The sequence below is a fragment of the Mobula hypostoma genome, chromosome 16 (assembly GCF_963921235.1).
Source record: "Mobula hypostoma chromosome 16, sMobHyp1.1, whole genome shotgun sequence".
In the NCBI taxonomy this organism is placed as follows: domain Eukaryota; kingdom Metazoa; phylum Chordata; class Chondrichthyes; order Myliobatiformes; family Myliobatidae; genus Mobula; species Mobula hypostoma.
Window position 1 is genome coordinate 15,542,389 of NC_086112.1, and position 26,793 is coordinate 15,569,181.

The following is a 26,793-nucleotide window of genomic DNA, read 5'->3' on the forward strand; positions in this document are numbered from 1 at the left end:
CTTCTTCCACCTGACTAGATTTTCCACCTCACTTGTCACCCATGGTTCCGTCACCCTACCGTTCTTTATCTTTCTCACTAGGACAAATTTATCCCTAACATCCTGCAAGAGATCTCTAAACATCGACCACATGTCCATAGTACATTTCCCTGCAAAAACATCATTCCAATTCATACCCGCGAGTTCTAGCCTTATAGCCTCATAATTTGCCCTTCCCCAATTAAAAATGTTCCTGTCCTGTCTGGTTCTATCCTTTTCCATGATAATGCTAAAGGCCAGGGAGCAGTGGTCGCTGTCCCCCAGATGCTCACCCACTGAGAGATCTGTGACCTGACCCAGTTCATTACCTAGTACTAGATCTAGTATGGTAATCCCCCTGGTCGGCCTGTCCACATACTGTGACAGGAATCCGTCCTGGACACACTTAACAAACTCTGCCCCATCTAAACCCTTGGAACTAATCAGGTGCCAATCAAGATTAGGGAAGTTAAAGTCACCCATGATAACAACCCTGTTATTTTTGCACCTTTCCAAAATCTGCCTCCCAATCTGCTGCTCTGTATCTCTGCTGCTACTAGGGGGCCTATAGAATACCCCCAGTAGAGTAACCGCTCCCTTCCTGTTCCTGACTTCCACCCATACTGACTCAAAAGAGGATCCTGCTACATTACCCACCCTTTCTGTAGCTGTAATAGTATCCCTGACCAGTAATGCCACCCCTCCTCCCCTTTTTCCCCCCTCCCTATCCCTTTTAAAGCACTGAAATCCAGGAATATTGAGAATCCATTCCTGCCTTGGTGCCAGCCAAGTCTCTGTAATGGCCACTACATCATAATTCCATGTATGTATCCAAGCTCTCAGTTCATCACCTTTGTTCCTGATGCTTCTTGCATTGAGGTACACACACTTCAGCCCTTCTACCTTACTACCTTTACACTGTTTAATCTGCTTCTCTTTCCTCAAAGCCTCTCTACATGTTAGATCTGGCTTTACTCCATGCACTTCTTTCACTGCTCTATCGCTCTGGGTCCCATCCCCCTTGCAAATTAGTTTAAACCCTCCTGAACCATGCTAGCAAACCTACCTGCAAGGATATTGCTCCCCCTCGAGTTCATGTGCCACCCATCCAATCTGTACAGGTCCCACCTTCCCCAAAAGAGATCCCAATGATCCAAAAATCTAAAACCCTGCTCCCTGCACCAACTCCTCAGCCACGCATTCAACTGCCATCTCCTCCAATTCTTACCATCACTGTCACGTGGCACTGGCAGCAATCCTGAGAACGCCACCCTTGAGGTCCTGTTCTTCAGCCTTCTGCCTAGTTCCCAAAACTCACACTTCAGGACCTCATCCCTCTTCCTGCCTGTGTCGTTGGTACCAACATGTATCACGACTTCTGGTTGATTTCCCTCTCGTACCGGGATGTCGTGCACCCAGTCAGAGACATCCCGGACCCTGGCACCTGGGAGGCAACAAACCATGTGGGTGTCCTTCTCACATCCACAAAATCTCCTGTCTGCTCCCTTGACTATAGAGTCTCCAATGATGACAGCATTCCTCTTCTCCGTCCCACCCTTCTGCACCACCGGGTCAGACTCAGTGCTGGAGGCCCTGCCACCGTGGCTCACACCTGGTCGGTCGTCCCCGCCAACAGTATCCAGGACAGTAAACTTATTATTCAGGGGAATGGCTACAGGGGTGCTCTGCACTCCCTGTCTGCTCACCTTCACTTTCCCCCCTCTGTCACACAACGACCTGCTTCCAACAGCCTAGATATGACTACCTCCCTGTAGCTCTCACTATGACTGCCTCATTTTCCCTTATGAGTCGAAGGTCATCCAGCTGCTGCTCCAGATTCCTTACATGGTCTTCCAGATCACCCAGCCGCATGCACTTCTGGCAGATGTGACTCTGTGGGAGAGGAGCGTTCCTCCAAGACTGCCACATCTCACATGAGAGGCACATCACCGTCTCAGGAGGCATTGTAAAGACTAACTGGGAACAAGCTCGTCCTCCGCCTCTGCTCGTCAAAGCCTCTTGAGTCAAAGCCTCAAAGCTCCACTCCTTCACTGGCCGCTTTCCATTATGATTAACTTTGAACAGAGATTGCGGACTAAAGGTTATTTAGGGTATATGTGTTATGAGGTCTGCAGAGCGAAACAAAGATGTGGGAGATGCGCTGGAGAACATGAATGCGGGAAATGTGAGGCGGGAGCTAGGCTGAAATGCTGCAATTGTGGTGAGGACCACAGTGCAGCTTATCGAGGGTGCATTAATAGCAAGAAAGAAGCTGAGATACAATATGTAAAAGTAACTCAAGGGATCAATTACGCAAAGGCAGTGAAAGCATTCGCTGAAAAGGAGAAGGCCATTGAGCAAACAAATACAGGGAATAATAAACTGGTGAACTGTGAGGGTTGTAATATGATAAATAAGGATACACTAATAATGAGTAGAAAGGATTTCGTACTATTTATGGTAGATGCAATTAACTGTTCAGCACAAACAGACAAAAGAACTGAAAGAATTAAAATTATAGTCAAGTCTGCAGAAAAATATCTTGGTATTACAGGGCTTAGGTGGGAAGCAGTCGAAGAAGCGCTGAATGGAGGATCAAATGGTTCACAGGCAGGAGAGGCGGGATATTAATGGCAGTATATATTTTACAATGAGTCTTATCGCAAATGGTCAAGAATTTACGAAATATTTATCACAGCTTAAGGAGGAACCTCAGATTTTATGTATACAAGAAACGGTTGAAACCCAGGGTAAATGTGCAGAACTCCAACAACAAATAGAAGTACTCAATAAGAACAACTGTGAGTTGGAAAAGAGATTGGATGAAGCAGTACCGCATTTAAAGGAGACCAGTTTCTGAAAAAAGATGCTTCTTGTCAAAAAATTTAGTGACATGGAAAGCAGATTAAAAAAATGGAGGAACTTATTTCAAAGTTACAAAAGGAAAAGGAATTTGTTGCAAAGTGAATTATCTACATTCGAATTATAAAACGAAAACATGGAAACAAATGAGGAAGAACTTCTCAGTAAACAACCACAGGCTTTGATTCAAGAAAAGGAAAACTTGAAAGTAGCAGATAGACTTGGAAAAAAGCAATTTCTAAATGTTAAGCATGTGATAATTACAAATGATTCAGATAAAATTAATGTAATTGAGGCAATGCAATTACTTGGAAACCACGTGACAGAACTTGGGAAGAAAAACAATCTGCAGCATTGCTATCTAATGAGTGCATACAGCATTTGCAAGCAGAATTATAATTAATTATACATCCTGCGGAGGGTAGTAGTACACCTAGATGCATCTAAACTGCCAGAAATAGAAGAAGAAGAAGAAGAACAAGAAGAACAAGCCTTGGAAACGATCGGCAAAAGAAAACCCTGGGGACATAGAGAAAAGTCCTTGGGAAGCCTTGAAACCATGAAACTTGAAACCTAGAGAAGGAACCTTTTCAAATCTTGTTCATTGTTTTATCTTTCACAATTTTTCCCAGAGACAATTAGGATATATTCTCAATTTTATAGATTCAGACAGCATGGACAGGTTTCTTTCATTGCTAAGCTGGGTGTTTAATTTGCTTCACGAAAGTTCAATTTTCTCAGTCTGTACCATAACTTTCATCAAGGGGTTAAAAATACTCTTGATAGGTTTACTTTACTTGTGTATTTGCACACTCCAGCCAGGGATCAGCTTTTAGAGTAGGGCTGTTCCGGAATTTATACTATTGACTTGGATGATGTATCAATTGAAAAGCTTGCTTGAAGGGCTTATTTGTTATGCAGACTTGAGTCACGGGACCATAATGCTGGGAAACTGGGTACACTGTGAACTGAAAAGCTTGGAATAGATACCAGAGAAGCTCAATGTAGACTAGAGAAGCTTGGTATGTAGACTCAGGATTCTCGGAATGTAGAGGCAGGATGTAGAAGTTAAGGCGTTCGTCTAGTGATCTGAAGGTCGCTAGTTCGAGCCTTGGCTGAGGCAGTGTGTTGTGTCCTTGAGCAAGGCACTTAACCACACATTGCTGTGCGACGACACCGGTGCCAAGCTGCATGGGTCCTAATGCCCTTCCCTTGGACAACATCGGTGGCGTGGAGAGGGGAGACTTGCAGCATGGGCAACTGCCGGTCTTCTGTGCAACCTTGCCCAGGCCTGCCCCCATGGTCTCACGAGACTAACGGATGCCTATAAAAAGAGGCAGGACATGCATTGAGAATAGAAGGCATCCTCTCCTCAAGCCACCAATGTCAAAACGTCACTGTTCTAACTTTGCTGGGTCCATTACTTGTTGTAGGAAAGCAGCATCCACCATCAGGGTCCCCACTACCCAGGTTATGCTCTCTCCTCACTGCTACCACCAGAAGGAAGATACAGCAGCCTCAGGACTCACACCACTGGGTTCAGGAACAGTTATTACCCCTCAACCATCCAGCTCTTGAATCAGAAGGGATAACTTCACTCGCCCCATCACTGAACTGTTCCCACAGCCTGTGGATTCACTTTCAATGACTCTTCATCTCATGTTATCAATATTTGTTTATTTATTTATTATTTCTTTTGTATTTGCATGGTTTCTATTACATGTTGGTTGTCCACACTGGTGGGTGTGGTCATTCATTGATTCCATTATGGTTATTGGATTTACTGAGCACACATGCAAGAAAGTGAATCTGGGGGTTGTATAAGGTGCTTAATGTACTTTATGAATAAATTTACTTTGAACATTGTTATGCAGTTCCTGCAAAGAACAAAGCAGCTATTTCAATGACTGATGCAGTCATAATCAAAGAGATTATTTTTATATATTAGGTTTCTACTTCATGGTCGCTCAGAAAACATTTCATACAGGATTTGAACAACAATTTGAACAGCTGTGATGATTAGGATGGGAAGATGATATCTCAAACACAGTGCAAAATGTACTTATTGCAGTGGAATGTTTACTCATTTTCCATGTGTCTGTCAATGCCTATTAGTTGATAGATAAAGCCACAAATTAGTTCACATTGTACACTGAATTGGGGGATATTGTGTTCAATCTGGGTGTCTCATTGTCAAAAAGATGTGGAAGCTTTAGAGAGGGTGCAGAGTAGATTTGCCAGGATGTTGCCTGGCCTAGAGGGAATGATTAATGAGGATAGATTGAGTGACTTGGGGCTTTTCACTTTGGAGTGAAAGAGAATGAGATGTGACATGATAGAACTGTACAAGATGATTGGAGGTATAGGACAACTGGATAGTTGGAAACATTTTTCAGGGCGGAAATAGAAATGCAATTTTGAGGAGATTGTTGGAAAATAATAGAGGGATGTCAGAGGTAATTTGTTGACACAGAGAGCAGTGGATGCATGGATTGTGCTACCAGGAATATTGGTAGAGGCAGGTGCTTAGGGACATTGAAGAAACTCTTAGATAGACACAGGGTTGTTAGAAAAATGGAGGATATGTAAGAGGGAAGGGTTATATTAATCTTAGAGTAGGTTAAAAGATTGTCATAACATCATGGGCCAAAAGGCCTGTACTGTGCTGTAATGTTTTATGTTCTATGTTCTAATGTCTTGTATTATTTGATTCCTTCCCAGTTCGGAGAATGCCATGCAAGATGATGTTGTCCACTATTGGAGTGTTGATTCAGGTCGTATTGTGCCTTGGTGACCAGGAAAATCAAGACTTTCCTTCAGCCACTAATGGTCAGATGTTCCCGTGGAACAAGATGAGGCTGCCTGACAAGGTCGTTCCACTCCACTACGATCTTCGGATACACCCAAATTTGACCACTTCAAACTTCACAGGATTAACTAAGATACAAGTTCTTGTCAGAAAAGAAACCAGCACCATCATCCTCCATGCCAAGCACATGGATATCAGTGGGGCAACTATTGCATTAACCAGGGATGGAGTTACATATCCGGAGAGGACTTTGAACATTTTAGAATACCCACCTTTTGAGCAAATAGCACTGGAGAATGCTGAGCCTCTGAGTAGTGGAGAGACATACGTCATTAACATTTATTATACTGCTAATCTATCACATGGGTTTAGTGGTTTTTATAAGACTAGTTATAAAACACATGAAGGGGAAAAAAGGTAAGCCAATAACACAATTAAGTTTAGAAAAACTTGTTACTCTAATTGTGATGTGTAACAGCAACGTACTTACTTACAATGTAACACCCCATTCTGCCACTGGTGGTTAGAGCAGCAATGAAAGACATCCGTCTGTCTGTCCTTAGGCTATCTTCTCTATTGGGCCCCAGGTGTGGTTCAGATTTCTCATTTCTGCCTTTACAATATGGTGCCAAGTTGTCTTTGGTCTCCTGCATTTTCTCTGCCCTTCGGGGATCCAGTGAAGTGTGGTCTTGATGATGGAGTTGGCCTCTCTTCTCATCATGTGCCAATCCATCTCTAAAGTTTCCTTATGATGACTCTGGCCATGTCCTCCTGATGACACCGAAGGAGTAAGGTGTGGTTGGAGATCTTTCATAGCCAGAAAATATGGAGGATCTTCTAGAAACTCAAAGTGTGGAATGATGACAGCTTGGCGAGGTTGTTCTCTGCCATGTGCCAGCATTCTGACCAGTACAATAATGTGGACAGCTCTGGTACAGCTTCACCCTAGTGTGGACGCTACACTTGGTTGATCCCCATATGTTGCTCATTGATCTGAAGAGGTTTCTAGCTTTGCTGCGTCTGCACTGGTGGATAATGCTGCCCAGGTAGGTGAAGCTGCCAGTGCTGGTTAAGTCGATGTTATATGGCATCAAGGAAGGAGGAGAGTCTACATTGATGATCATGGTCTCAGCCTTTCTCTGGCTGACTCTGGGTCCCAATCTGTCCACCACAGGTGCACAGGGCTGTTTTCTCTTGCATGTGCTGGTGTATATGTGATAGTAATGCGAGGTTATCCACAAAGTCAAGGTCTTCTAAAGTAGAGAATAGAGTCCACCTAATACCTCTCCCCTTATCTTTCATTGTTTATGTTATAATCCAGTCAATTACCAGGTTAAACAATATCACTGACATGACACATCCTTACCTGATTCCTGTCTTGACGTCCAAGTTGTGATTGTGGTCCTCAACTGTGCAGGTGAATTTAGCATAGAAACTCTGTATAAGCTGGACTGTGTTGAAAGGGACCCTATATGATCTGAGAATTTGCCAGAGGCTGTCCCTATGAATGCTGTCAAAAGCCTTTTCAAAATCCATGAAATCCATGTAACAATTGTTTTTGTCACTCTGTGCACTGTTCTGTGATGATATGTAGTGTGAAAATCTGGTCAACACAGCCTCTGTTCTTCCTGAAGCCAGTTTGCTCTATCCTCGAACACACACTGACAGCATCTGTAATCTGTTGGACAATGATTTTGGGGGAAATCTTGCTGGCTCCTGACAAAAGTGTATGCCACACCAGTTGTTGCAATCACTTAATGTTCCTTTCTTGGGGATCCTAACAATAACTCTCTTTGTCTAGTTCTCGGGTACCTGCTCCTGTTCCCAGATTATAGTAAACAGTGATTGCAGGATGGCTGCTGCAGCCTTTGGTTCAGCTTTGAGCAGTTCGGCATTCAAATTATTTCCTGGAGATTTGCTGGTTTTTTTTTAAGTGATTTAATCACAGTAACAATCTCTGCTTGGGTGGATCTGAGTCGATAGCAAGGTCCTATGCAGCCTCTTGTATGTCAGGATCTTCAACTGGTGGTAGTCTTTTCAGTAATTCCCTGAAATACTCTGTCCATTATGCTTCTTGCACTTTCTCAGTTGTCAAAAGAAGACTGTTATCATCGCGCATAGGACCACTGGATCTGGCCTTGAACTTTCGGCATACCAATTTTGAAATCTTGTATATATTTCCCTGATCGCCTCAATTGGCTGCTGCTTCAGCCTCCTCTGCAAGGTCTTTCAAGTAGACTTTCTTATCCTTTCTTACAAGTTTCTTCACTTTCTTGTTAGCTTCAGTATATGCTAGAAGTTTCACCTTAACTCATGTTTACTCTGCACCTAACACTTACTTTCAATTTTCCATCTTTTTTCCTATGGCTGCCCATGTTTCCTGCTGTATCCATTCTTTGTTCTTCTTTCCAGCTCTGTATCATCCCTTGCTGCTCTTGAAGACTGAGGCAATCCGATTCCACATTGTGTTGATCTTGTCTACTGACATATCCTCATCAAGGTCTTGCAAGGAATCTGTTCTTAAGCTGCATGGTGAAGGCAGATCTCACACTGGTACCCTTGAGCTTCTCAACATCAAACTGTCTTTGTCCCTATGCTCTGGTCCCAGCACTTCTCAGCATGAGTTCAGTCACTGCTACAGCAAGGTGGTGTCATTGCCCCTCTCTCCACCTTCGCATCCTGCATAGATCATCTCCATGTACCATTGATCATCAAATGGTCAATCTGGTTCTTGTTCGTCCATTGGGTGAGCATCACATCAGTTTGTAGATTTCACGGTGTGGAAAGAGGGTCCCTCCTTTGACCAGATAATCTTATAGGAACAAAGCACCATAAAATAATTTTGTATTTAAATATTAGTGCAAAATTGATGTAGATATACAAATATTTTGTAGATATACTAATATTTTATTCTCTGATATAAGTTATCAGATGATAGGGAAAGGTATACTCAATTCAAGAGTATTCTTAGCATATGTACAAAACTGTTTTAATAGTAAATGAAGCTAAGGATTTGAGAGAGTGGTCTACATATTGCAGCTTTACAAATACTTCCCGTTTTTATTTGGAGACTCAAAATTGAAAATATTCAGGAAAAACTAATTTACAATTCAAACTTGTCTAAATATACTGTACTTAAAGGTCAATTCCGTTGGCATTAATATATTTTACTGTGCTTTTTTCTTTCATTTAAATTATATAATTTAACCCCAGGGCCTGATTTAGTGGAGTCGGGGCCCCTGGGCTGGAGGCCCTGATGGGCCTCTGCTGACACTGTAAAATGCTGCTGTACCAAGCAAAAAAAAAAGGCAAGAACAAGATCAAAGGTCGTACTGGTCTAAATCTCAAAGCTGTGGCCCAAGACATTGGTTTAGTACAATAAGTAGGCTATAAACTTGCAGGCCTTAAGAGGGAGGACAGAATGTAATGCAGATTCTTAGTTTGAAGGACAGCATCAGCTGTTTCAACACAACAATTGACACTGTTGATTCCAGCGAGATTCAATGTGTGTGCTGCAGATGGAACCCATTCAGCAAGTGGTTGATTTCCTTGATGCGGGATTGTAAGCCTTTGTATGCACCGGACATATTCACAGCATTGTCGTAGCACTGCCCCCTGCAGCCGCTTATGTCAATGTTCATCTCTCCTAAAACTGAGCACAGACTCACATAAATCCTCTCCTGTGGGCCCTCAATGGGTAAAAATCGCACCTGAATGTTTCCATCAGTTGACACATAACGTAAAATGAATGTGAACTGATCTACGTGTGCAACATCTGTGCTTGAATCGATGCTAATAGAAAAGTATTTGGCCATTTTGACTTCACTGACCATCTCTGACATGACAGAACTCCTCAGCATGTTTTAGGTGAGAGATATGAAGGGGTGCCTGGTCCTCCATTTCCAAATTTCTGTATGTGCGCCTTCAAAAACGGGTCAAACTTACTTTTTACCTCTAGAATGCCCATGTAGTTGTCGTTACCAGGCCTGCCAAATATGTCACTGCAGCCTCGGATAGCCAGTCCCCTCTCGACCAAAAACTTCGCAACCGCCACCACTCTTCTCAATAAGTCGGTCCAGTAGACACACTCTGACTCGAACTGTTTTTACAGTTCTGTATCTATTCTTCTGCTGTCAGACGCTAGTGTAACGTAGGTCAGTATCGTTTTCCTGTGGTGTTCGCTATTTTCATGCTCTCCTATGCGCTCAGCAGCATGTTTCCAGTTGCTAAAGCCAGTTTCAAAGATGAACTGACAGTTACCATCACTGAAGATGTGGCATGCAAAACAAAACACACAGCCGGTAGAAAGGGAATATAAGAGCCATTGCCTTGATATGTACTCACCATTTACGAGCATGCGTTTCAAGTGAAATTTGGAGGGAAAAATGTCTCTGCTGTTTGTATACTCATTCTGAAGCTTTGATATCCACATCCTTATTGTGGCAGGACTCCGGCCCTTTCTTAGCCCAGTATGCTCAGACTGAATCATCTAACGTTTCCTTTCCCCAGTGAGCAGGATCAGTGCTGTAAGGATCCTCAGTAGCGGTAACATTAATGGTGGCCTGACTTGGTTGTTCAGAGGCCTCCGTGGTCGGGAATCCCACAGTCATGCTCTCTGCTTCTTCAACGTTAGCCGCTGACTGTGGCAAGGATGGTGGTCCTGTGCTAATGCTGGTGCTAGCGCTAGCTGTTGAACAAGTCTCCATTGTCCACTGGTCTCAGACTGTGACAAGAGCGATGGTACTGCTGCACCATCGAGAACAGGTTTAAAAAATTCTGTCAATTTCAATGTCTTTTTTAACGCTTCTTTCTCACAGTCCACTTTTTCTGGTTTCTTTTTTCTTTTCTGTGCTCCACTCTCATTTTTTTTTGTCTGCCATGATGATAGCTACCTATTTTGGGCCCGTCTGCAGCTCTGACCCCTGGGTTGCAGCCCAGCCTAGCCCTGCCTAAAGTCCGGCCTTGTTTAACCCCACGAAAATCAAGTTCCTGCTGAATATAACCCTTAATCTAACAACTGAGGATATCTGAAGAATAATTATCAAATGTCACTAAATGTGATGAGAAGTTTTCTTCTGCTTTGGAATCTAGACAAAGGATAAGCACACCTGTTACCCACCAATGTATGACTGCTAATATGCTGTCTGAGGTACTCAAAATGCATAGTTCCCAGTTATATTTTGTTGATGGTTTCATAGGAAATACTTTTCCACTAATTCAGAATCAGAATTCCTGAGTCATTGAGTGTATGGCTTCAGGCTCCTGTACCTCCTCCCTGATGCTATCAATGAGAAGAGTCATGTTCTGGATGATGGGTATCCTTCATGATGGATGCTACCTTTTGAGGCATTGTTCCTTGAAGATGTCCTGGATGCTGGGGAGGATAGTGCCCATGATGGAGCTGACTGAGTTTACAACTTTCTGCAGCCTACTTCCATCCTGTGCATTGCCTGTGAATGTCACCAAAACAGCAGTATTTGTGCTTATTATTTCTAATGTTTTCAGGTGAGTACTCTTATTGCAACAAAGTTTGTAATAAGATTCCTAAGCAATGTTATCTTGCTTCAATTTATAATCAACTCCAAGCAGCTTTTCTCATTTTTTGTGCTTAAAATGGGAATAATTTGCACTGTAATACTGGGTTGTCTGTGCATAACCTATTTTAAATTGGCTGCTGTTGCTACCAAAACTCTAAGCTCCGGAATTCACTTCATCTCATCGCACCCCTCCACCTTTTCCTCCTTCTCAGGTATCGTTGAAATCTAAACCTAGCTTTTGCTCATCTGCCCGCATAATTCAGAATATGTTTGGGACTTAGACTGTCTCCTGTAATGTTCCTGTGAAGTGCATGAATGTGTTTTATTATTTATTTACGGAGATACAATGTGGAATAGGCCCCTCTGACCCTTCGAAACGCGCCGCCCACCAACCTCTGATTTAACCCTAGCCTAATCATGGGACAATTTACGATGACCAATTAACCTACCAACTGGTAACTCTTTGGACTATGGGAGGAAACCCATGTGGTCACAGGGAGAACGTACAAACTTCCTAATGGCAGCAACAGCAACTCAACCCCAGGTTGCCTGTCCTGTAAAGTGTCGTGCTGACCACTATGCTACTTTGCTGCTCTAATCTGAGATTTAAAATTGAATGCTGCAAAGTTTCTCTCTGCTCTTGTTCATCTACTTGCATTTACATGCCCTCTAGAGAAATCAGAGTCAATAAATGAGTGTTTAACTCCCTCTGTCAACCAGCACTACCACTGTTTGTGTCACTCAGTCTCACTTGAATTCCAATCTATCACATTCCTTTCTCTTTGTTTCCACCCATCCCAATTCCCTGTAATTTCAAAATGTTATTTCTAATTCTTCCAGGTTCTGCTAAGAGGTCATTGTTCTAAAACATTACCTTTTTCTTCACAAACATTGCCTGACTCTCTGAACATTTTCAGCATTTTCCTTTTTTCATCCCGGACATCCGCCCACCAAACTTCTTTGCTTTTCAATTAAGTTAAGTTTAATTGTTCTTCTCTGTGCCTTGTGGCACATCAGGTGGCAACCTTGCTGTTTCTTCAGCATTTTTGTCTGTTTTTTTATGAGGCTGAGTTGCTAGCTTGATGCTCAACCCAGCACGGATGGAAAGCATGCAAGGAGCTAGCCAGATTCGAACCCGGAACCACTCGCATCGAAGTCCAATATGGATGCCACTACAGCACCGGCCAACTTAATACGTGACTGTGGTTAGTGCATAAACTGTGGACCAAGTAACTCCCCTTTGATTATAGGTTTTTGAGACTACTGAACTCTCTGACACCACCCAGCTATCATCCTGTATGAAGCCTCAGTAACGGTATCCTGTTTACTTTCTAACTTGTGTTGTAAATGCACCCTTTTTTTATGTTAATTTATTTGTGGCAATATTACCTTATGTGTTGTGTGAGAGTTATTTGTACTGCGTCGTGTACCTTGATCCAGAGGAAGATTTTGTTTGGCGGCGTACATGTGTAGGGTTGAATGACAATAAACTGAACTTGAATATACTTAGAATAGTGTGGATGAAATGTGGACATCCACAGTTGATGGAGCTCGAACTACAGGTAAAATTGTGCACTTGTAGGTATGTATCCTCTTTCGTTTTATGTCTGGGATCAGTTGTGATGAAACTGAAGAATTCAGAAGTCAGAATTGCAGCCATAACCAAGTTCCCACGTGGCAGAGGATATGGACTTGCCTCACAGCAGCCGATGAATCCATGTTGCCTCCCCACCCCCAAGGGCTCTTTAGTATCTATGCGCTGTACATAAATTAGTACCTCTGAAATTCAGTATGTTCTAAATCTCCAGAATTACGTTTTTATTTTCCAATTCTCCTAAAAGACCTTAAATATTGTTTGCTGGGATTCTACAAATCTTTATTTTTCTATCTACTTCATTTCCATCAATATACCTGTTACTCTGCCATCAGATTTCTCAACACCCCGTGAAAACAACCTCATTATTTGTTTTCAATATTGTGGCGATCATTTGGTCCATGGTGACAGATGAAAAGAGCTCGTTTATCTCAACTGCCATTTTATTGTGACAAGTACAATGGCAGACAGAGAGCCGTACCCTCAGTGAGAACTGACTTAGTCACATACATGGGGCAGGTAATTATTACACACCCCGGTTATATTCAGGGTGGCCCACAAACACACGTGAACAACTGAATAACTCGAGCTAAAATGTGACAATAAATTAACCTGAACATCTCACCATATTTCCATGAATGCATTTTAAAACAAGAGCAATAAGTAGCACTGGTGGATAGGAATGCTGGGGCGAGCTGTCGACCGTGCCCCCAGAATGTTCTCAGTGCAACTGTAGCAAAACAACAAATTTCATAACATGTCAGTGAGAATAAGCCTGATTCTAATTCTTTATTAATTTTCTTCTCTGTGTTTTAGTTATTGAATTAAAAGAATGTGTAGGTTTTCTATTTTTCTTAGTTCATAGGAAAGTACATACAACAGCTTAGTTGGCATTTAGCCGCCATTAAAACTTGCCAGGACTGGTTGCTGTGGGAATGTTCAGATGTTTGGAGACATAAGAATTGAGATCTCATCCCTTTGTGACCTCGTGGTATTCGGAATGCAAGAGAGTGTGGCATTTTAATTGACTTACCCCATGGTTTATGAGGCATCAATTCCACCATTTCATGTATAAATGTAGGAGCAGAAGTAGGTCATTCAGCCCATCAAGTCTGCTCCGCCATTCAATCATGGGCTGATCCAATTTTTCCGGTCATCCCCACTCCCCTGCTTTCACCACATAACCTTTGATGCCCTGGTTAATCAAGAACCTATCTATCTCTGCCTTAAATACACCCAATGACTTGGCCTGCACAGCCACTCGTGGCAACAAATTCCACAAATTTACCACACTCTGACTAAAGTAATTTCTCTGCATCTCAGTTCTAAAAGGAATTCCTTCAATCCTGAAGTCATGCCCTCTTGTCCTAGAATCCCCTACCTTGGGAAATAACTTTGCCATATCTAACCTGTTTTTTAACATTTGGAATGTTTCTATGAGATCCCTCCTCATTATCCTGAACTCCAGAGGATACAGCTTAAGAGCTGCCAGATGGTCCTCATATGGTAACCCTTTCATTCCTGGAATCATTCTCGTGAATCTTCTCTGAACCCTCTCCAATGTCAGTATATCCTTTCAAAAAGGGAGCCCAAAACTGCACACAATACTCCAAGTGTGGTCTCCCGAGTGCCTTATAGAGCCTCAACATCACATCCCTGCTCTTATATTCTATACCTCTGGAAATCAATGCCAATATTACATTTGCCTTCTTCACAACCGACTTAACCTGGAGGTTAATCATTAGGGTATTTTGCACAAGGACCCCAAAGTCCCTTTACATCTCTGTATTTTGAATTCTCTCCCCATCTAAATAATAGTCTGCCCGTTTATTTCTTCCACCAAAGTGCATGACCATACACTTTCCAACATTGTTTTTCATTTGCCACTTCTTTGCCCATTCCTCTAAACTATCTAAGTCTCTCTGCAGGCTCTCTGTTTCCTCAACACTACCCGCTCCTCCACCTATCTTTGTCTCATTGGCACATTTAGCCACAAATCCATTAATACCGTAATCCAAATCATTGACATACATCGTAAAAAGCAGCGGTCCCAACACCGACCCCTGTGGAACTCCACTGGTAACCGGCAGCCAGCCAGAATAGGATCCCTTTATTCCCACTCTCTCTGTATTCTGCCGACCAGCCAATGCCCCACCCACACTAGTAACTTCCTTGTAATTCCATGGGCTCTTATCTTGCCAAGCAGCCTCACGTGCGGCACCTTGTCAAAGGCCTTCTGAAAATCCAAGTACACCACGTCTACTACATCTCCTTTGTCTACACTCCTTGTAATTTTCTCAAAGAATTGCAGTAGGTTTGTCAGGCAGGATTTTCCTTTCAGGAAACAATGCTGGCTTTGGCCTATCTTGTCATGTGCCTCCAGGTACTCCGTAATCTCATCCCTAACAATTGATTCCAACAACTTCCCAACCACTGATGTCAGGATAACAGGTCTATAGTTTCCTCTCTGCTGCCTCCCATCCTTCTCAAATAGCAGAGTAACTTTTGCAATTTTTCTGTCATCTGGCACAATGCCAGAATCTATCGATTCTTCAAAGATCATTGTTAATGCCTCCACAATCTCTCCAGCTACTTCCTTCAGAATGCAAGGGTGCATTCCATCAGGTCCAGGAGATTTATCCACCTTCAGACCATTAAGCTTCCTGAGCACCTTCTCAGCTGTAATTTTCACTGCACAAACTTCACTTCCCTGACACTCTTGAATGTATGGTATACTGCAGACATCTTCCACTGTGAAGACTGATGCAAAATATGCATTCAGTTCCTCTGCCATCTCTGCGTCTCTCATTACAATATCCCCAGTGTCATCTTGTATTGGTCCTGTATCTACCCTCGACTTTCTTTTACCCTTTATATAGTTAAAATCTTTTAGTATCTTTTTACATGAAAAGGATCTTTAGTTACATGAAAATATTATGAAAAATTTGCCTGCTTATTGTTCAGTATAAATTTGAATATATTTAATTTATAAGCTATTTTTTGTATCTGCTTACAGAATTCTTGCTTCAACCCAGTTCGAAAGCACTTCAGCACGAATGGCATTTCCTTGTTTCGATGAACCAGCTTTCAAAGCCAATTTTTCAATCAGGATTAAAAGAGAGAAGCAACATATTGCACTGTCCAACATGCCCATTGTAAGAAATTCTGTTATTTAATTAAACTAATCTTACAATTTCCAATCACAGGGCCAATGTTCCCTCTAATTATTTTTAACAACTGTGTGGACCAACCTTTGCTCTGAGCAGGAATGTTTTACAGGACCTGAAAATTTTGCGGCACTTAAAATGTCTTTTATGTAATATGCATATTATGAATATTTAGAATGAAAATTGAAAAAACACGTACCTTTTATTAATTGTCCTGCTTGGTGGTGCGATAATATCAGTGCCGGACTCCGGAGCGAAGGTTCCCGAGTTCGAATCCAAGTTGGGTTGAGTGTCGAGCTAGCAACTTGGCCTCGTAAAAACAAGAATAGCTTGCTACGGAAACACCGTCATGACGGTGCCCCGATAACTCCACTGCCGAGTTAAGGGCTATTCTTCTCTTCTTTTATTAACTGAAGTGTATCATGAAATACAGTACAACAAAGAGAAACTTCCATGTTTTGCAAACGTTTTTCTCATCTGTCTTTATTACACATCCATTGTCTGTAAATACTATTCAGATTAATTTCACATCCAGATGAAAGATAGGTCTTAATCCTCATTAGATCATCCAAATTTTCATTCCTAGTCTGTTTCCGGATTTACATTTGATTCAATGCATAAGACTGAATTGCAGTAGAAACTTGAAATGTTCCAATGATGTTAATAAGAATTGCCATTTCCTCAAATTCTTCATTTCTAAGCATGTAGTTCAACATATCTTGTCCTAATGTCTTAAATTTCTCAGAAATGACATATTTGAAATCAGAGTATTGCTGCGATATTTTTAAGCCGTCAGCGCAGGAGTTGAGTGGGCGAAGCGTTCCTGACCCTCCAAGCAGACCATTGCCTTTGTCAGAGCTGGGGAGCAGCCAATACCTGCCAAAAGGACATCTGCAGGCATTCTGACCTCTGCAAGGGACTGGCAGCTGTTGGTGGACCTCGAAGGGCAGCTGAAGTTCCCCAACCATATCGCAGCCACCCCCCTGCGACCAGACATTGTCCTAGTGTCTGAGTCGACTAAGCAAGTGGTGCTGCTGGAGCTGACAGTCCCATGGGAAGATAGCTTGGAAGAGGCCTTTGAAAGGAAGCTCTCCAAGTACACAGGACTGGTCAGCAACTGTCAGCAGGCTGGATGGAGAGCGAGGTGTCTCCCAGCGGAGGTTGGTTGTAGGGGTTTCGTAGCCCGTTCTTTAGTTAGAGCCTTCAGCATTTTGGGCATCGAGGGAGAGAGGAAGAGGAGAGCCACCCGCAGTACCACCGATGCGGCAGAGAGGGCCTCAAGATGGCTGTGGCTCAAAAGAGGGGAGCCATGGAGTCATAAGTAGCTAGCCATCTGGACACAAGCTGGGGTCTGATCAGCCCCGGCTGGGTCACCTGGAGGAGGTTGTATGATGTTGAAAGACCCGAAACACCCGATGATTCCAGGAACATCACTGAAGATGTGTCCAGAAGCATCAGTAGACGTATGTACACAGCAGAGGCAACAAATCCATATCCGTATCCGTAATACTATTTGATTCTATATTCATTGTTACAATTTGTAACAGAGTTATATCTTGAAACACTGACAATGTAAACTCATTGAAGCTCTAAAATGTTTCAAAGTAAAGGTTGTAGTATATTTATTATTTAGAAAAAATATAGATTATATTCACTAACAAATAATGACAGGATATTTCACAATAATATTAACATAGATTTTAAAATTATATTAACATACTGGATAAAAGAAAATTCCAGCTGCATGGCAACAAAGACTATGTGTGTGGGAGCATTGCAGTTACTGCGTGGCCACACCATCTGCACAACTTGGAGAGAACAGTGCACTCATGGGGTCAATAGAACAATACTATATGAATGCTGTATTATTATTATTATGCCTTCCAAATTGGGTAACTAACATGTCCATTTTGAGTATAATTTGTATGCGAGTGCTTTACAAATGCATTAGATATTGTTTAAAAATATATTTTACCACCTTTACTGATTTTTTTTTTGCAGATTAAGTCTTTGCCAACAGCAGAGGGACTTTTTGAAGATCACTTCGATGTGAGTGTGAGGATGAGCACGTACTTAGTGGCATTCATTGTTTGTGATTTTAAATCTATCAGTGCAGTAACGTCAACAGGAATTAAGGTGAGCTGTGTTATGGTGCTAACTGTACATTAACAGAAATATTTCAGTTGATGGGTATCTGGGTGAAGTGCCAACAGCCCACTCAATGCCATCTGCTGTCTCCTGGAAATCTAGATATTTCTAGATAAGGCAATTTAGAAAGGACAATTTGCTTTCGGTAAACAGACCTCTTTAAAAAAAAAAGTTGTGATTTTTTATTTATTTTATTTAGCGATACTGCACAATCACAGGCCCTACCGGCCCAATGGACCTGCACTGCCCAATTGTTTAGAGATACAGTGAGGAACAGGCCCTTCAGGCCTAACGAGTCACACCACCCAGCAACACACTTTTTAAACCCTAGCCTCGTCCATGAGACCATGAGACATAGGAGCAGAATTAGGCCATCCGGCCCACCGAGTTTGCTCTGCCATTCAATCATGGCTGATCCTTTTTTTCCATCTTCTCCTCAACCCCAGATCCCGGGCTTCTTGCCATAACCTTTGATGCCATGTCCAATCAAGAACCTAGCAACCTCTGCCTTTAAGGTCATGGAGGGAACGTCTACTGAGTCTCTGTGGGTGGAAGTTAGAAACAGGAAGGGGTCAATAACTCTGCTGGGTGTTTTTTATAGACCACCCAATAGTAACAGGGACATCGAGGAGCAGATAGGGAAGCAGATTCTGGAAAGGTATAATAATAACAGTGTTGTCGTGGTGGGAGATTTTAATTTCCCAAATATTGATTGGCATCTCCCTAGAGCAAGGGGTTTAGATGGGGTTGAGTTTGTTAGGTGTATTCAGGAAGGTTTCCTGACACAATATATAGATAAGCCTTCGAGAGGAGAGGCTGTACTTGATCTGGTATTGGGAAATGAACCTGGTCAGGTGCCAGGTCTCTCAGTGGGAGAGCATTTTGGAGATAGTGATCACAATTTTATCTCCTTTACCATAGCATTGGAGAGGGATAGGAACAGACAACTTAGGAAAGCGTTTAATTGGAGTAAGGGGAAATATGAGGCAATCAGGCAGGAACTTGGAAGCATAGATTGGGAACAGACGTTCTCAGGGAAATGGATGGAAGAAATGTGGCAAGTGTTCAGGGGATATTTGCATGATGTTCTGCACAGGTACTTTCCAATGAGACAGGGAAAGGATGGTAGGGTACAGGATCCGTGGTGTACAAAGGCTGTTGAAAATCTAGTCAAGCAGAAAAGAAAAGCTTACGAAATGTTCAAAAAATTAGGTAATGATAGAGATCTAGAAGATTATAAGGCTAACACGAAAGAGCTTAAGAATGAAATTAGGAGAGTCAGAAGGGGCCATGAGAAGGCCTTGGTGAGCAGGATTAAGGAACACCCCAAGGCATTCTACAAGTATGTGAAGAGTAAGAGGATAAGACGTGAGAGAATAGGACCAATCAAATGTGACAGTGGAAAAGTGTGTATGGAACTGGAGGAGATAGCAGAGATACTTAATGAATACTTTGCTTCAGTATTCACTACAGAAAAGGATCTTGGCGATTGTAAGGATGACTTACAGCAGTTTGAAAAGATTGAGCATATAGACGTTAAGAAAGAGGATGTGCTGGAATTTTTGGAAAGCGTCAAGTTGCACAAGTCTCCGGGACCGGATGAGATGTACCACAGACTACTGTGGGAGGCAAGTGAGAAGATTGCTGAGCTTCTGGTAATGATCTTTGCATCATCAATGGGGATGGGAGAGGTTCTGAAGAATTGGAGGGTTGCAGATGTTGTTCCCTTATTCAAGAAAAGGAGTAGAGATAGCCCAGGAAATTGTAGACTAGTGAGTCTTACTTCAGTGGTTGGTAAGTTGATGGAAAAGATCCTGAGAAGCAGGATTTATGAACATTTGGAGAGGCATAATATGATTAGGAATAGTCAGCATGGCTTTGTCAAAGGCAGGTTGTGCCTTACGAGCCTGATGGAACTTTTTGAGGATGTGACTAAACATGTTGATGAAGGTAGAGCAGTAGATGTAGTGTATATGGATTTCAGCAAGGCATTTGATAAGGTACCCCATGCAAGGCTTATTGAGAAAGTAAGGAGGCATGGGATCCAAGGGGACCTTGCTTTGTGGGTCCAGAATTGGCATGCTCAGAGAAGGCAGAGAGTGGTTGTAGACGGGTCATATTCTGCATGGAGGTTGGTGACCAGTGGTGTGCTCAGGGATCTGTTATGGGACCCCTTCTCTTCGTGATTTTTATAAAAGACCTGGATGAAGAAGTGGAGGGATGGGTTAGTAAATTTGCTGATGACACAAAGATTGGGGGTGTTGTGGATAGTGTGGAGGGCTATTAGAGGTTACAGCGGGACATCAATAGGATGCAAAACTGGGCTGAGAAATGGCAGATGGAGTTCAACCCAGATAAGTGTGAAGTGGTTCATTTTGGTAGGTCAAATATGATGGCAGAATATCGTATTAATGGTAAGATTCTTGGTATTATGGAGGAGCAGAGGGATCTTGGGGTCTGAGTCCATAGGACATTCAAAGCTGCTGCGCAGGTTGACTCTGTTAAGAAGGCATACGGTGCATTGGCCTTCATCAACTGTGGCATTCAGTTTAAGAGCCGAGAGGATCCTGGTCAGGCCCCACTTGGAGTACTGCGCTCAGTTCTGGTCAACTTACTACAGGAAGGATGTGGAAGCCATAAAAAGGGTGCAAAGGAGATTTACCGGGATGTTGCCCAGATTGGGGGGCATGCCTTATGAGAATAGACTGAGAGAACTCGGCCTTTTTTCCCTGGAGTGGCAGAGGATGAGAGGTAACCTGATAGAGGTGTATAAGATGATGAGAGGCATTGATCGTGTGGATAGCCAGAGGCTTTTTCCCAGGGCTGAAATGGCCAACACGAAATGGCACAGTTTTAAGCTGCTTGGAAGTAGGTACAGAGGAGATGTCAGGGGTAAGTTTTTTTACGCAGAGAGTGGTGAGTGTGTGGAATGGGCTGCCGGTGACAGTGGTAGAGGTGGATATGATAGCGTCTTCTAAGAGACTCCTGGATAGGTACATGGAGCTTAGAAAAATAGAGGGCTATGGGTCACCTTAGGTAATTTCTAAAGTAAGTACATGTTCGGCACAGCTTTGTGGGCCGAAGGGCCTGTATTGTGCTGTAGGTTTTCTATGTTTCTCTGTTTCTAGATACATCCAACGGCCTGGCCTCCACAGCTGCCTGTGGCAACAAATGCCACAAATTCACCACCCTTTGGCTAAAGAAATTTTTCCACATCTCTGTTTTGAAAGGGCGCCCCTCTAACCCGAGGCTGAGCCCTCTTGTCCTAGACTTCTCCTACCATGGAAAACATCTTTTCCACGTCTACTCTATCTCAGCCTTTCAACATTCGAAAGATCTCCTCTTTCATGGGACAATTTACAATGACCAATTAACCTATTAACCAGTACATCTTCGGAATGTGGGAAGAAAGCCACACGTTCATGTGAGGATGTACAAACTCATTTGGATTTGGATAGCAAACAACAGGAATTCTGCAGATGCTGGAAATTCAAGCAACATACATCAAAGTTGCTGGTGAACGCAGCAAGCCAAGCAGCATCTATAGGAAGAGGTGCAGTCGACGTTTCAGGCTGAGACCCTTTGTCAGGACTAACTGAAGGAAGAGTGAGTAAGGGATTTGAAAGTTGGAGGGGGAGGGGGAGATCCAAAATGATAGGAGAAGACAGGAGGGGGAGGGATAGAGCCGAGAGCTGGACAGGTGATAGGCAAAAGGGGATACGAGAGGATCATGGGACAGGAGGTCCGGGAAGAAAGACAAGGGGGGGGGTGTGACCCAGAAGATGGGCAAGAGGTATATTCAGAGGGACAGAGGGAGAAAAAGGAGAGTGAGAGAAAGAATGTGTGCATAAAAATGAGTAACAGATGGGGTACGAGGGGGAGGTGGGGCCTTAGCGGAAGTTAGAGAAGTCGATGTTCATGCCACCAGGTTGGAGGCTACCCAGACGGAATATAAGGTGTTGTTCCTCCAACCTGAGTGTGGCTTCATCTTTACAGTAGAGGAGGCCGTGGATAGACATGTCAGAATGGGAATGGGATGTGGAATTAAAATGTGTGGCCACTGGGAGATCCTGCTTTCTCTGGCGGACAGAGCGTAGATGTTCAGCAAAGCGGTCTCCCAGTCTGCGTCGGGTCTCGCCAATATATAAAAGGCCACATCAGGAGCACCGGACGCAGTATATCACCCCAGTCGACTCACAGGTGAAGTGATGCCTCACCTGGAAGGACTGTTTGGGGCCCTGAATGGTGGTAAGGGAGGAAGTATAAGGGCATGTGTAGCACTTGTTCCGCTTACACGGATAAGTGCCAGGAGGGAGATCAATGGGGAGGGATGGGGGGGACGAATGGACAAGGGAGTTGTGTAGGGAGCGATCCCTGCGGAATGCAGAGAGAGGAGGGGAGGGAAAGATGTGCTTAGTGGTGGGATCCCGTTGGAGGTGGCGGAAGTTACGGAGAATAATATGTTGGACCCGGAGGCTGGTGGGGTGGTAAGTGAGGACCAGGGGAACCCTATTCCTAGTGGGGTGGTGGGAGGATGGAGTGAGAGCAGATGTACGTGAAATGGGGGAGATGCGTTTAAGAGCAGAGTTGATAGTGGAGGAAGGGAAGCCCCTTTCTTTAAAAAAGGAAGACATCTCCCTCGTCCTAGAATGAAAAGCCTCATCCTGAGAGCAGATGCGGCGGAGATGGAGGAATTGCAAGAAGGGGATGGCGTTTTTGCAAGAGACAGGGTGAGAAGAGGAATAGTCCAGATAGCTGTGAGAGTCAGTAGGCTTATAGTAGTTATACTTCCATCCCCCATCAGGAAGGTCTCAAAGCTCTACGCTTCTTTTTGGATTCCAGACCTAATCAGTTCCCCTCTACCACCACTCTGCTCCATCTAGTGGAATTAGTCCTTACTCTTAATAATTTCTCCTTTGGCTCCTCCCATTTCCTCCAAACTAAAGGTGTAGCTATGGGCACCCGTATGGGTCCTAGCTATGCCTGCCTTTTTGTTGGGTTTGTGGAACAATCTATGTTCTGTGCCTATTCTGGTATCTGTCCCCCACTTTTCCTTCGCTACATTGACGACTGCATTGGCGCTGCTTCCTGCACGCATGCAGAACTCGTTGACTTTATTAACTTTGCCTCCAACTTTCACCCTGCCCTCAAGTTTACCTGGTCCATTTCCGACACCTCCCTCCCCTTTCTAGATCTTTCTGTCTCTGTCTCTGGAGACAGCTTATCCACTGATGTCTACTATAAGCCTACTGACTCACAGCTATCTGGACTATTCCTCTTCTCACCCTGTCTCTTGCAAAAACGCCATCCCCTTCTCGCAATTCCTCCATCTCCGCCGCATCTGCTCTCAGGATGAGGCTTTTCATTCTAGGACGAGGGAGATGTCTTCCTTTTTTAAAGAAAGGGGCTTCCCTTCCTCCACTATCAACTCTGCTCTTAAACGCATCTCCCCCATTTCACGTACATCTGCTCTCACTCCATCCTCCCACCACCCCACTAGGAATAGGGTTCCCCTGGTCCTCACTTACCACCCCACCAGCCTCCAGGTCCAACATATTATTCTCCGTAACTTCCGCCACCTCCAACGGGATCCCACCACTAAGCACATCTTTCCCTCCCCTCCTCTCTCTGCATTCCGCAGGGATCGCTCCCTACACAACTCCCTTGTCCATTCATCCCCCCCATCCCTCCCCACTGATCTCCCTCCTGGCACTTATCCGTGTAAGCGGAACAAGTGCTACACATGCCCTTACACTTCCTCCCTTACCACCATTCAGGGCCCCAAACAGTCCTTCCAGGTGAGGCATCACTTCACCTGTGAGTCGACTGGGGTGATATACTGCGTCCGGTGCTCCCGATGTGGCCTTTTATATATTGGTGAGACCCGACGCAGACTGGGAGACCGCTTTGCTGAACGTCTACGCTCTGTCCGCCAGAGAAAGCAGGATCTCCCAGTGGCCACACATTTTAATTCCACATCCCATTCCCATTCTGACATGTCTATCCACGGCCTCCTCTACTGTAAAGATGAAGCCACACTCAGGTTGGAGGAACAACACCTTATATTCCGTCTGGGTAGCCTCCAACCTGGTGGCATGAACATCGACTTCTCTAACTTCTGCTAAGGCCCCACCTCCCCCTCGTACCCCATCTGTTACTCATTTTTATGCACACATTCTTTCTCTCACTCTCCTTTTTCTCCCTCTGTCCCTCTGAATATACCTCTTGCCCATCCTCTGGGTCACACCCCCCCCCTTGTCTTTCTTCCCGGACCTCCTGTCCCATGATCCTCTCATATCCCCTTTTGCCTATCACCTGTCCAGCTCTCGGCTCTATCCCTCCCCCTCCTGTCTTCTCCTATCATTTTGGATCTCCCCCTCCCCCTCCAACTTTCAAATCCCTTACTCACTCTTCCTTCAGTTAGTCCTGACGAAGGGTCTCGGCCTGAAACGTCGACTGCACCTCTTCCTACAGATGCTGCTTGGCCTGCTGCGTTCACCAGCAACTTTGATGGATTTGGATAGCGTTGAATTTGAACTCTGAATTACATAAGAACATAAGAAATAGGAGCAGGAGTAGGCCATCCGCCCCATTGAGCCTGCCCCGCCATTCAATAAGATCATGGTTGGTCTGTCCGTAAACTCAGTTCCATCTACCTGCCTTTTTCCCATAGCCCTTAATTTCCTTACTATGTAAAAATCTATCTAACTGTATCTTAAATATATTTAGTGACGATGCCTCAACTGCTTCCCTGGGCCGAGAATTCCCACAGATTCACCACTCTCTGGGAAAAACAGTTTTTCCTCATCTCTGTCCTAAATCTTCTCCCCTGAATCTTGAGGCAGTGTTCCCTAGTTCTAGTCTCACCTACCAATGGAAACAACTTTCCTACTTCTATCTTATCTATCCCTTTCAAAATTTTATATCTTTCAATAAGATCCTCTCATTCTTCTGAACTCCAGAGAGTATAGTCCCAGGTGACTCAATCTGTCCTCATAGATTAACCCCTTCATCTCTGGAATCAACCTGGTGAACCTCCACTGCACTGCCTATAAAGCCAGTATATCCTTCCTCAAGTATGGAGACCAGAACTGCACACAGTACTCCAGGTGCAGCCTCACCAGTACCCTGTATAGTTGCAGCATGACCTCCCTGCTCTTGAATTCAGTCCATCTAGCAATGAAGGCCAACATTCCGTTTGCCTTCTGAATAACCAGTTGCACCTGCAAATCAACCTTTTGCGATTCATGCACAAGCACTCCCAAGTCCCTCTGCACAACTGCATGCTGCAATCTTTCACCATTTAAATAATAATCTGCTCTTCTATTATTCCTTCCAAAGTGGATGATCTCGCATTTACCAATGTTGTATTCCATCTGCCAGACCTTGGCCCACTCACTTAACCTATCTATATCCCTCTGTAGACTCTCAACATCCTCTGTACAATTTGTTTTTCCACTCAGTTTAGTGTCATCAGCAAATTTTGCTACACTACACTCAGTCCCCTCTTCCAAATCATCAATGTAAATGGTAAACAGCTGTGGGCCCAGCACCGACCCCTGCGGTACCCCTCTCATCACTGACGGAGAAACACCCATTTATACCAACTCTCTGCCTTCTAGTGGTTAACCAATCCACTATCCATGCCAATACACTTCCTCCGACTCCATGCATCCATATTTTATTTATAAGTCTCTTGTGCGGCACCTTATCGAACGCCTTCTGGAAATCCAAGTATACGACATCCACCTGTTCCCCTCTATCCACTGCACTCATTATGTCCTCAAAGAACTCCAGAAAGCTTGTCAAACAGGACCTGCCCTTTCTGAATCCATGCTGCATCTGTCTAATGGAACCACTCCTTTCTAAATGTTTTGCTATTTCTTCCTTAATGACAGCTTCAAGCATTTTCCCGACTACGGATGTTAAGCTAACAGGCCTATAGTTGTCCGTCTTTTGCCTACATACTTTTTTAAAAAAGTAGCGTGACATTTGCTGTCTTCCAATCTGCTGGGACCTGCCCAGAGTCTAGAGAATTTTGGTAAATGATTACCAACGCATCTACTACAATCTCTGCCAATTCCCTCAGCATCCTGGGATGCATCCCATCAAGACCAGGGGACTTATCTACCTTCAGGCCCTCTAGTTTGCTCATCACTATCTCTTTAGTGACAGTGATTTTATCGAGGTCCTCACCTCCCATTTCGTCCATAACATCATTCTTTGTCATATTAAACGTGCCCTCCATCGTGAAGACCGACACAAAATAGTCGTTCAATGCCTCAGCCATTTCCTTATCACCCAGTATCAATTTCCCCTTCTTGTCTTCCAAGGGACCTACATTGACTTTAGCCACCCTCTTCTGCTTTATATATTTATAAAATCTTTTGCTATCTGTTTTTAATATTTTGTGCTAATTTACTTTTATACTCTATCTTCCCTTTCCTTGTTTCTTGTTTAGTTGTTCTTTGTTGCTTTTTAAAGTTTTCCCAATCCTCCAGTCTCCCACTACTCTTTGTGACTTTGTACACATGAGCTTTTCATTTGGTACTATCTTTTATTTCCTTAGTTATCCAAGGCTGGCTCTCCCCACACTTACTGTCCTTTCTTTGGACTGGAATATACTTTTATTGAGCACTGTGAAAAATCTCTTTGAAA

At 43.6% G+C, this 26,793-nt stretch overlaps 1 protein-coding gene across 5 annotated transcripts in view; it reads left to right on the forward strand.

Annotated features, from left to right (window-relative positions):
• Window positions 1-26,793, forward strand: part of LOC134357252 (endoplasmic reticulum aminopeptidase 2-like) — a 92,965-nt gene that overhangs the window by 17,100 nt on the left and 49,072 nt on the right. For 4 of the 5 annotated variants that reach the window (XM_063068588.1, XM_063068589.1, XM_063068590.1 and 1 more), the window contains 3 exons: window positions 5,602-6,106; window positions 15,837-15,975; window positions 17,989-18,123. In XM_063068588.1, coding sequence (XP_062924658.1) covers window positions 5,602-6,106; window positions 15,837-15,975; window positions 17,989-18,123 — 779 coding nt within the window. Of the gene's footprint in view, window positions 1-5,601; window positions 6,107-15,834; window positions 15,976-17,988; window positions 18,124-26,793 lie in introns of those variants that run through there. The other variant, XM_063068592.1, reaches the window with a different exon arrangement.